The sequence below is a fragment of the Myxocyprinus asiaticus genome, chromosome 29 (assembly GCF_019703515.2).
Source record: "Myxocyprinus asiaticus isolate MX2 ecotype Aquarium Trade chromosome 29, UBuf_Myxa_2, whole genome shotgun sequence".
NCBI classification, from domain to species: Eukaryota; Metazoa; Chordata; class Actinopteri; order Cypriniformes; family Catostomidae; genus Myxocyprinus; species Myxocyprinus asiaticus.
This window is the reverse complement of record NC_059372.1, coordinates 785,001-798,120: the sequence shown is the minus strand read 5'-3', so window position 1 is coordinate 798,120 and position 13,120 is coordinate 785,001. Positions and strand designations below refer to the sequence as shown.

The following is a 13,120-nucleotide window of genomic DNA, read 5'->3' as shown; positions in this document are numbered from 1 at the left end:
ACAATGTGCTAAAATGAGCTAATACTGTGGAGGGTGTGGTAAGGGACTGTCTGAGAAGTCCACACATTGTGCTAAAACATGCTAATACTGTGAAGGTGTGGTAAGGGACCATCTGAAAAGTCCACACAATGTGCTAATACGTGCTATTACTGTGGAGGGTGTGGTAAGGGGCCGTCTGAGAAGTCCACACATTGTGCTAAAACGTGCTAATACTGTGGAGGGTGTGGTAAGGGACCATCTGAAAAGTCCACACAATGTGCTAAAACGTGCTAATACTGTGGAGGGTGTGGTAAGGGACCATCTGAAAAGTCCACACATTGTGCTAATATGTGCTATTACTGTGGAGGGTGTGGTAAGGGACCGTCTGAAAAGTCCACACAATGTGCTAATATGTGCTATTACTGTGGAGGGTGTGGTAAGGGACCGTCTGAAAAGTCCACACAATGTGCTAATATGTGCTATTACTGTGGAGGGTGTGGTAAGGGGCTGTCTGAGAAGTCCACACATTGTGCTAAAACGTGCTAATACTGTGGAGGGTGTGGTAAGGGACCGTCTGAAAAGTCCACAAATGGTGGTAAAACTGTGGAGTTTTTTCTATATAAATGTTCAATAAGATCAAACAATGTATGAATACAATCATAAAGACAAGTGTAACAAGGTTAAGGAGGAGGCGGGAACTGGCTGAACAGTCAAAATAACATTTAATTTAAACAAAAAGACACACAACACAAACACACACACACGGCAGCTGCATGTGGCTCTCTCTCTAACTGCCACGTCCCACTGCACTTATCCCTCGCCTCGGCTCCATTGGCATACTGTTTTTGCATACTATATAGTAGGGAAGTATGCATATTTGGATGCAGCCAGATATTTATAGTCGAAGTGGACAGGTGTACCAGCACGTGTAATGTTTGCATTGGGCATGAAAATCTTTACATGGTAGAAATAGTAAGATAGTAAGAGTCCACAGGGTAAACACAATGCAGACTTGCATCATCAATGTGTGGACACAGATAAGGACTGTAAGGGCTGAGGAGGTCATTCAGGACAAAGCCACAACCTTCTTGGACGTCTTCTCTTTGGTTGAGGTTTAGAAAAACTCAGACTCTCCCTGTAGTCACCCTACACACTTGAATGAAAGGTCAGGGTTTAATTAAAGGGGAAACTTGAGAGTGAGTTTGGGTTCGAACCTAAAGGGCATCCATGTTCGCCCATCCCACAGTTTGTTTGTGTCTCTCTAACCTTTAACATGAGGTAAATTTAGCTTCACTATCATGAGACGTGACAGACTCTTGTGTTGTCTGGGAGCAGAACAGTATCTGGAACTCCACACAGAATCTATACAGAAAGTTCTTCAGATTTACACAGAATGAAGTGCAACATTTCTGGTTCCGGAGGTAAAAATCCCATTCATTTTCTCCATTGACTAATTAATTATTAACGATAACTTATACATCTTTAAAGACAGATCTATCGTAAGCTCTGAGGTTCTTAATCAATAGTATATGCTTACATTGAAGACATCAGTCCACGTTATTTCAACTTCATTATTTAGAAATCGTATTTAATAGCAGAAATCCTGCTGAAGAACTACACTACCCATAATCCTAAAGACAGTTCCACCAATCAGAGAAAGAGCTCTGAAGCTCCGCCCACTCCCATGATGCACTGTGAATGACACAATCGAGTCTCTACACTCTCAAACTACTTATATATTTCTATATATCTGGATATTTTGCAACAAAATAAAAATAAATTGTTTGTATACTTATAATCAACAACCTTAAATCAGTAGTTTATTATTCTTAATTCGATACATCGTTCGCAATGCATCATGGGATTGTAGTTCTTTCCCTCATTAAAGACATTAACTACACTGTCTTGTATCTTTGACTTTGTGTCTTAATTTTAAATACTTTTTGCTTCAAATCAAAGTTTGTGATGTTGTGATTCACCTCGGAGCTGGTTCTTTGCTGAAAAAGTGGTTGCGCTCTATTAGAAGGCCTGTCGTTCATAAAGTTCTACACATCCCGCACCCTCTTGCGTGACTGTTTATTAAATATTTTGGTTAACTTGAGGATGCTTTCAGTTACCACTAAGATCGCAGTACTCTCAGCACAAATATCAGTAAGTGTGCTTAACTGACACTGACACAAACACGTTATAAGAACATATGTTACAGCATTGCTAAATTACGACACATGCTCTCTGTTGCTGATGCCGAAAAACTAATTCATGCGTTCATGACCTCAAGACTAGATAATTGTAATGCATTACTGGGAGGATGTCCAGCAAGATCAATAAATAAACTTCAATTGGTTCAAAATCCAGCAGCCAGAGTGCTGACTAGATCAAGAAATATGATCATATTAGCCCCATTGTATCATCGTTACATTGGATACCTGTTAAATTTCATTTACATTTTAAAATTCTGTAAACTACGTACAAAGCTTTGAATGGTCTAGCTCCACAGTACTTAATTGACCTTCTACCACACTATATTCCATCACGTTCATTATGATCACAAAATTCTGGCCTGTTAACAGTTCCTAAAATGTCAAAATCCACAAAAGGAGGTAGATCCTTTTCCTATTTGGCTCCTAAACTATGGAATAGTCTCCTAACACTGTTCGAGATGCAGACACACTCACTCAGTTTAAGTCTAGACTAAAGACTCATATATTTAGCCAGACATACACCTCATTTATCCATCAACTCACAATTAGGCTGCTTTAGTTAGGTCTGCCGGAACCAGACAACATCTATCATGATCTATAACTCTGCATAAAATTGAATGGCATCTATGCTAATATTATTCTATTTGTTTCCCTGTCTCAACCATATCATATCATTTATATCCTGAGGTCTCCAGAACCGGCTGGATCCAGCTCCATTCCTGCTTGGTGTTGGACTCCACTGATACATGTCTCTGAGTGATGACAAACTACAGCTGGTGCTAGCCAGACATCACTTCAGTCTATTATGATGGACTTCAGAGGATGAACTGATGCCAACTCCAACTGTAAGACATGGGATACTTCATATGCCATTGCCAGAACCTTGGATTTAGGATGGACCCCACTGAACCTCACTGAAATTACAGGCCGGTTGAACTGCGATGCACCTCATTGATCTCTGCCTGCACCACCTCGGTCTAATGATGGACTACACTCTTATAATGGAATACACAGACTATCAATTAATAGCCAACAAAACCCTTCATCAGCCAACTAACAAAGGATAATGCATCTATGTGAACTTCTGCAGTTAATCCAGGATGAACTTCAAAGACATTAGTCATTAATCTTACAGTTCATACAAAATATTTGATTAAACACTGACCCTTAACACTTACTTAGTTTACTCATTTTAAACCATGACTTGCACTGCACATAAATAACTAATATTGTCATTATATTCATGATGTTAGTCAGAGGGGAACTGGCCCCCACAGTGAGTCTGGTTTCTCTCAAGGTTATTTTTCTCCATTAATCAACATCTTATGGAGTTTTGTGTTCCTTACCACAGTCACCTTCAGCTTGCTCACTGGGGTTATAAATACAATTATTATTGAATTACTTATTTTTATACCCAATTTACAATAATATTTTATCAAACTGCACAATGATGACTCTAAGACTTTATAGATTTTACAGTTTCAGTTTCTGATTTTCTGTAAAGCTGCTTTGAAACGATGTGTGTTGTGAAAAGCGCTATACAAATAAAAATGACTTGACTAAATTAAATCTCTTATGAAGTGTTCTTACAGTGAAGAGAAAAGTGACATAGTGAGAATAATCACATGCACACACACACACACACACACACACACAGACACACACATACACACACATACACACATACACACAGACACACACACACACACACACACACACAGACACACACAGACACACACACACACACACACACACACACACACATACACACAGACACACACACACACACACACACACAGACACACACAAACACACACAAACACACACACACACACACACAGACACACACAAACACACACAAACACACAGACACAAACACACAGACACAAACACACACAGACACAAACACACAGACACACACACACACACACACATACACACACACACACACAGACACAGACACACACACACACACAGACACAGACACACACACACACACAGACACACACACACACACACACACAGACACACACACATACACACACACACACACACACACACACATACACACACACACACACACACACAGACACAGACACACACACACACACAAACACACACACACACACACACACACACCCCTACCCCTACCCCTAAATCTAACCCTCACAGAAACCTTTTTGCATTTTTACATTTTCAATAAAACATCGTTTAGTATGTTTAATAAGCCATTTCCCTCATGGGGACCGGCGGCTGGACCCCACAATGTAGCAAAAACATGGTTACACTCACTCACACACATACACACACATATACACACACACAAATACACACACACAAACACATATACACACACACAAACATACATACACATACACACACATACACACAAACACACACACAAATACATACACACACACTCACACACACACAATAGAAGTTTATGGTATTTCTCCATTTAGCGAAGTAAACGAGTGTGTGTTTCAGTGTGACTCATTGACAGCCTTGTGATTTTTTTAGCTTTTTATGTCACACGCAACACTTCCTGTTTCTTCTGTACAACACTGCGCCTGCACACACTGCAGAGAGTGATATTTGTGGGTGTTTAGTGTTAATATTAATTCGATTGTGTTTGCTGAGTTCTTGGGTTGTGTGTACACTCTCAGAACACGGAACAACAATACCCGGACTCACTTTCTTGGAGATTTTAACAAGGCAAATCTCACACGTGAACTGCCCAAATACAGACAGCACATTACATGCCCCACCAGAGAGAGAAATATAGTGGATCACTGCTATACAACATTAAAGGATGCATATCAACAACTGGCTGAGGACCTGAATGTGTTCTACTGCAGATTTGAAAGACCCAATCTCACACCCCACACCCACTCTGACCTTCACTTCACACAAACAACAACACCTCCTGCAACCCCCCTCCTCCCCCCTCCTGCTACTCAACCTGCACTTAAGATCTGTGAAGATGATGTGTGCCGGGTCTTCCGGAAACAAAAGACGAGGAAAGCACAGGGCCCAGATGGCGTTTCACCAGCGTGTCTTCAATCCTGTGCTAACCAGCTGGCCCCCATCTTCACACAGATCTTCAATAGATCACTGGAGCAGTGTGAAGTCCCATGCTGCTTCAAACACTCAATCATTATTCCTGTCCCAAAGAAACCAAAAATCACAGGACTTAATGACTACAGACCTGTCGCCCTGATGTCTGTGGTCATGAAATCATTTGAGAGACTGGTGTTGTCCCACCTGAATGACATCACTGGACCCTTTCTAGATCCCCTTCAGTTTGATTATTGAGCAAACAGGTCTGTGGATGATGCAGTCAACATGGGATTGCATCATATCCTGCAACATCTGGACAGACCAGGGACATATGCAAGGATCCTTTTTGTGGACTTCAGTTCAGCTTTCAACACCATCATCCCAGCTATACTCCAGAATAAATTACACCACCTCTCTGTTCTTATGTCTATCTGTCAGTGGATTACCAGCTTTCTGACAGACAGGCAGCAGCTTGTGAGACAGGGGAAACTCACTTCCAGCACCTGTACAATCAGCACTGGTGCCCCCCAGGGATGTGTGCTCTCCCCACTACTCTTCTCCCTCTACACCAATGACTGCATCGCCAAGGACCCCTCTGTCAAGCTCCTGAAGTTTGCAGATGACACCACTGTCATCGGCCTCATCCGAGATGATGATGAGTCTGCATACAGAAGGGAAGTTGAACAGCTGGCTGTCTGGTGCAGTCAAAACAAAATGGTGGAAATGACTGTGGACTTTGGGAGGAACACCCCAACACTGACCCCCCTCACCATTCTAAACAGCACTGTGGCAGCAGTGGAGTCATTCAGGTTCCTGGGCACTACCATCTCACAGGACCTGAAGTGGGAGACCCACATTGACTCCATTGTGAAAAAAGCCCAGCAGAGGTTGTACTTCCTTCGCCAGCTGAGGAAATTCAATCACCTTATGAACAGTTAAAACTGCCCCCAAATACTTTCATTGTGCAATCATGTGCAATATTCAATCCATCCATTCCTACTTATACCTATATTTCATTTATATTATTTAACATATCCTACCTCTTCTTCAATACATCACCTGCACATAACTGTATATAAAGTATTCAAATTCCTTGTATGTGTAAGCATACTTGACAATAAAGCTCATTCTGATTCTGATTCTGTACTTTTTAAGATATAAGTCTGTCACTGGGGTGGTAACCCTCAAGGGGTACTTAACTGTGCCCTTAAAGGGAAAAAAGCTACTGAGCGGGTACATTTTAGTTCCTAGAGGAACAACACATAAACTTACCTTTAAAAGCTACACAATTGGTCTCAATTATGCACCTAAAATGAGTTATACATTTCGACTAGAGGTGATTTTCTCACAGTAAAATCATGTTAACACACATATTGTTTATATCTTGTGTCTATACTTCTAAAACAGTGAGTATTTTAATGTTTACAGATTGACCCCATTGACTTCCATTGTAAGTGTCTCACTGGAACACACATTTAAAGAAAAGGAGGGACGAGTGGAAATTAATTTCTGTGTTAATCAACATTATGACACAAATGCTGTCGATTGAGCTTAACTTGTATTGAACACAGAATGTTCCTTTTAAAAGTTATCCCACCATTTTTGTCTGATAGTGCCTATTAAAATGTATTTGACTATGTGTTGTTTAGCATGTAAAGGTTTCACTTCTGTATCTTATAAATGATGAATCTATTCATTTTCACACAGAAATGAACAAAATCTAAATAAACACACCGGGACTCTACAAACATTTATTTCTGCGTAACTTATCTGTAAAGACATTCTTAACACAAATTGTTGCATTGAATTCCACAGATATTCTGTTCATGTTTCATGAGTAAAGCCAAATAAATCTCCCAACAGCAGGCCAGAAAACAGCCTTCAGAGTGTCCTGAACAAGGTGCGCCGCATTCACTGAAGTGTTGTGAACATGCAAAACCTTTACTGGAAGAGAAACAGTATGGCGCTCTGTGATTGGCCAAGATGTTTTGCATGCACTAATCAGTGAGAATTACACTAGAGAACTTTGCTTCATCTGTATGAGATGGTTTGTGCATGCGTGTGTGTTTATTTAAGGTTTTTGTTAGTTTGTTTGGCACGCAATTGCTGATCGATGTTAAAGGTGCTGTAAGCGATTTTAGCCATTCTAGAATTTAAACAAGCAGATAATTAGACACACCCACTTTTTCAAAAACTCCACCCTCCAAAAATACCAAATGAGCTTTATTGAGACCAGCATCGTGCAGAAACGTTTGTTAAAAACAACAGCAGCACAATAGCGCCCTCAACTGACAACTGTTATGAACAACATGGCATAAAAATGGCATCAAGCCTCAATAATTCACTGCAACTACAATACTATGAGAACGTACAAAATGATTGACAGGTCGAAAGCGTCAGAGACCACGGACACATTTTTGTTTGTTGTGTACAGAGTCTAGAGCTGTCACAGAGACCGATGAGATATCTCACAACACTTATTTCAGTGATATCTTTCAGAGAGTAGGAACATACCTTTCCATGAAAATAAAATCACTTACAACATCTTTAAATAATGTCACCTAAAAACATCAGCTATGACAAAAACACCAATGCAGATACAATCAACATTGCATAGATACTTTAGATCCTTGTATCGATTATTTTTATTTATTTACAGTGTTCATTGATAGTTATTTCTTAGAAATAAATGAACGAACAAAGTCATCTAATTAAATGCAAATTCTTTTTCTCTTTGATGCGTTGTGTTGGACAAAAGCGAATCTTATGTGAAAGATTAGAAACCATCCCGTGAATTCACTCGCAGGCCACGTCCAAACTAATACGTTTATATATATATATTTTTTTTTAAACATTGATTTTGCTACAATTACTCGTCTCATCCACACTGGAAACGTGTTTTTTCTCCACCAAAACAGAGACTTTTCCATCGCATACTTTGGAAAACGAATGACGTTAGGAAACTGAAAACTGAGTTAGTTTGTTTGGCACGCAATTACTGAGCGAATTCTTTTCTGTGAAAGTAACTTAAAAGTCAAGTAATTAGTAATGCGGTTATTCTGTCGATGAAGTAATCTGAATATAATTTTAGAGAAGTAATCAGTCATTTGTAGTGCATTACTTTTTTCAGGCCACTAATTGTGATGTTTAGAATGGTACATACAGTATATGTATCACAATGTATATTGTATTAGTTAGCAACACCAGGCCTAGAAGACACCTTTCTTTCCCCCATGAACACACGGACAGGAGCTGCTCCATAGAAACTCATGCTCTCTTTATTTGGCATCTAAATGTCAGAATGCACCAATTTGTTCAGCAGGATTTCACACAAACAATCATACAAATGTTTGAAGCTCTGCCCGTCCGACTGCAAAATACCACAGTACCATACAATCAATTAATTATTTAATCATAAAATCAATAAATGAGTTAGATATTAACTACAGTTTGTGTTCCACTGCCTGACTGGAGAGTTGAGAACATATCGAGACCGGAAACTCCTGGAACATTAAAACCGAGAAACCTGGAGGTGTCTCGAAAATCGTGGCGAATCTCGGATGTGTTCTTCTGGTTTCTGGAAATGTAAATTGCATCGGATCCTAAAGATGGCCGACAGAGGAAGTGGACGTGGCAGAGCAGGTTGAAATGGGTGGAGTCAGAAGGGTAAGGCAGGGCAGGGCGTGTTCACATGTTCACCTTTCTGAGGTATGCGGCCATATCAAAGACAGGTGGATTGACTTTTCCTCCGTGTGCATCTTTTACTCCTTTAGCGATGATTAGAGCTGAAATACAGACGGAAAGAGAACGATATTAGAGTCAGTATCATGAAAACATGTCCAGGTCACATTTCACAATAAAAAAAAATTAGGAAATAATATATATATATATATATATATATATATATATATATGGTGCAATAACGTGTTAGAAAATGTATTTGGTGCAATTAATTATATGAGAAATAATGTGTTTACCCATTTACGTAATTAATCGTGCCACCGACCCGTATGTAAATTCAGCCATAAGTAAAAACAAAGTATATTTTTACTTTTAAAGCCACTATTTGACTAAATTCTTTACTTGTCTGCTGCCACATTATAAATATAATGTATTTTTGAATTCTTTGCATTATAATATTTATTATATATTTCCATATTTATAATTTATTTAAATTGTTATATACTCAATTATCTTTATTTGGGAGCCTCTCTCAGTAAAAATTGATATGCAATTTGATTAATTAACTGGCTCATTCAATTATTTCAAATAAAAAAAAAAAATATTTCATTTGACAAAAATAAATTAAATTAATTTAAAACAATTATCATTTGACAGACCATTTATATATATATAGTTTAATATATATATATTTTTTTATATATATATATATATATATATATATATATATATATATATATATATATATATATATATTGCATGATGAAAGTAAAGTCTATTTTTAGGACTATTTGGATTAAATCATACTGTAATGCAGTGATTTTTTAATTCAAATCAGCATAAAAGCAGTGCAACAAATACGACCACATTATGCAAATACATATTTAAATAAGAATATAATATAACATTAATAATTTATCATTTTTGTCACATTTCATAAATAAAGAATTCAGAGAAAATGTGCTTAATGGTAACAAACAGTGTTGGGTGTAATCTGATAAAGTAATTAGTTACTGTAATCAAATTACTTTAGTGGAAACGTAGTGTAACACATTACAATTTAAATTCTTGTAATCAGATTACAGTATTTTCAATTAAGCTAATTACATTTGAAGTGCATTACTTGGTCACACACGTTTCTAAAATAATCCTATTTATCTACAATACATATAAAACATGAATAATATTCATGTGTACATCTGTTTGTGTTTCTGTGACAGCTGAAGGGACAACGACGATGAACGAGGAGGAGATACAGACATTATTTTGAATTTGTTGTTTTAGAAAGTAACCAGAAAGTAATTAGTAATGTAATACATTTTCAATGGACACAGAAATAATGTCACAAAAGCAGCAGATCTTAATGCTCCTAAAACAGGTTTCATTCCCTTTAGGCAACATGTAATTTCCTATTGTTTTTCTTGTACATTTGGGGTGAAATATGACCTGGACATGTTCTACGAAAGATAGCCTGTGTGCCTCCTTTTATTAAAGAAATGTGTGCATGTGTGTGTGTGATATAGCATCGTGTCTCACCTTTGTGAGATTTACCGATGGTGAATGAAAACGGATCAGGCTCTTTCTCTGAGGTCTTCATCTTCACGTCCATGGTGTTCTGACCGTCCACATTCAAAGCGTCTCTCAGCACCGTACACTTCCTGCCCGCCAGAGTCACGCCATTCGCAAACAGACTGCTGCGGTCATTAGCTACAATGGCCTGAACCTCTTTCGGCTAGAGAGAGAGAGAGAGACAGATTGTGAGTGTACATTCAAGTGATATAATAGTCCAGCAAACACCAGTTTAAACAAGTAGAAATATTTTAAAGAAAACACACACACACACACACACACATTCTCAGATCCTTGCTCGACTCATGTTATGTCATCTCAAGACGAGCAAAAATAAAGGTGATAAATCTGCCTCAGAGTCACTTGAGTCATGACAGAATCAAATAAAATCACATTTGACCACATTTGCTTAACTTCACATCCTGACAATCAGCAAACACCACAGACATCAACATGAAGACTTGAGGTTAAATGTTTATGAATGTATAAGGGAAAGTGTTTAGCAATTTTTAAAACCACCTTTTACACTAATTTTTTTTTAAACCTTTACTATTGTTAGGTTTACTCAATCCTCCCTTGTTCATATTACTCAAAAATGCATGCAACCAAGTGAACTTAATTTAACTGAGTTGTTTGAAATAGAGTTTACTTTAACCTATTTGCGTCAAGAAAATGTGAACATTTTTTATTTATGTTACTTTGTTACTGAGTTACTTTGACATGTCCAAGTTTGAGTTTACCCAATATAATTAGGTTTCCTCTACACAAAGTATTTGAGTTGAGATTACTTGTAATTTTTAAGTACATACAAATTCATTTCAAACAAGTGGAACCACTGTACACAACACGAATATTTATGCTACTTTGTTACTGAGTTACTTTGACATGTCCAAGTTTGAGTTTACCCAATATAATTAGGTTTCCTCTATACAAAGTATTTGAGTTGAGATTACTTGTAATTTTTAAGTATATACAAATTCATTTCAAACAAGTGGAACCACTGTACACAACACGAATATTTGTTACTTTGTTACTGAGTTACTTTGACATGTTCAAGTTTGTTGAGTTTACACAATATAGTTAGGGTTCCTCTACACAAAGTATTTGAGTTGAGATTACTTGTAATTTTTAAGCACATACAATTTTATTTCAAACAAGTGGAAAAACTGTCCAGGTTTGAATCAAGTTCAGCCAAAGAGTTATTTTATTGAGTGCAGCCTTTTTTTTTTTTTTTTTTTTTTTTTACAGTTTACTTCAATAGTCCCCAAACTATAGCATAACTATAGAATTAAGCTTGTGATCAGAATGAAAGTTAGTAAGAGGAAGCAAAGATAGGAAACACACACACACACATACTCACACATTCACACAGAATGTCAAAACTGAATGCAGCTTTAAATTTGACACTCATTTCAATCTCATATTCTGACACCAAAATAAAATATCTTCTCTAAACTCTCAGAACGCGCTTCAGTCGTGAGCGAGAACGCGCGACTTGAGCGGACACGCGGAAGCGGGGTGCGCGCGCAGACAGTGAGATACCGCTTCCGCCTTTAACACACATGACCAAATAAGGAGCCCTTCTCAGAACTCCAACATGCATCAAGGAAATTCAACGCGAGGGAATAAACAACCTCCTTCCTTTATTCAATAAATCTGAAGTGCACATATTTACTTTAATAAAACATATTTACTTTTTCACACATTATGGTTATAGGTTTCCACACTTACGACAGGATAAACTTGAACGTACCATCCCGTTAAAAATCAAGGAAGCTGTCTGCAAGCGCGCGACTCTCGAAATGTTGATAATAACGGAAGCGTTTTTTAGTTCTGTCGCGTCGCGTCCAAACGCGCGTTGTTGTAACAGGCGTACTCTAGCCATATCGGAGAAACTTTTGCGCATCCTGATTCACTCAGACTTAACATAATAATAATAATAATAATAATAATAATAATAATAATAATAATAATAATAAAATAAAATAAAAATAATAAAACACACGAATAAATGGCCTAAATAAAAATGTATACAATAATAATTTTGTACCGTGACTTGACTGAGCCAGCCGCCCGGTGCAGACGCCCAAACTGACTCCTGACCCGGTAAGTGCCCTATGATGACCGCATCATCCACCCATTCACTATTCGTCAGGCTGCTGATGTAGCTCTCCCAGCTCATGACTGCTGCTATAGATCTACAGAACAACAAAACACATCAATAATCACATGTTATTCACACCATGAACGCACAACTCACCTCCGCTGCTTTAAAGTGCACTAAAGCGTCGCGTCACATCACCGCGCGCCTATTAGAACGCGTATCAAATCCTGAATGAAAAGAACGAATGCTTTAGGAAATCGATAAAAGAGAAAAGTACCTTAAGTGCGGTCCTGCTCCGATGCAAAGTGAGTTTGAGGAAGTCCGCGTCAGTTTATATGCGGGAGCAGCGCGTGCCCTGCCCCAGGGGCCACTTCCGCACAGCGCCAGATATTAATACAACTTACTCTAAATATTTACTGAACATTCACTGTTTGCATGTTGCGCTTACATCGCGTTAAAAGTGTTCTGTTAAATGCATTTCAAAGAATCCTGAAAATCTTGATTGAAAGTGACTGATGGGAACTTG

The 13,120-nt window shown here is 38.1% G+C and overlaps 1 protein-coding gene and 1 long non-coding RNA gene across 2 annotated transcripts; one reads left to right on the top strand and one right to left on the bottom strand.

The window, feature by feature from the left end:
* Positions 1-8,496: 8,496 nt before the first annotated feature.
* LOC127419845 (profilin-1-like) lies at positions 8,497-13,029 on the bottom strand. Its single transcript, XM_051661617.1, has 4 exons — positions 12,872-13,029; positions 12,541-12,688; positions 10,458-10,653; positions 8,497-9,025 (listed from the first exon to the last, which is right to left on the bottom strand). Exons 2-4 carry the CDS (start codon positions 12,670-12,672, stop codon positions 8,928-8,930), a joined length of 426 nt encoding a protein of 141 aa, XP_051517577.1. The 5' UTR covers positions 12,673-12,688; positions 12,872-13,029; the 3' UTR covers positions 8,497-8,927.
* Positions 10,660-12,457, top strand: LOC127419849 (uncharacterized). Its single transcript, XR_007893732.1, has 2 exons — positions 10,660-11,408; positions 11,575-12,457. It is a non-coding gene; the product is annotated as an uncharacterized LOC127419849 (long non-coding RNA).
* Positions 13,030-13,120: the final 91 nt, after the last annotated feature.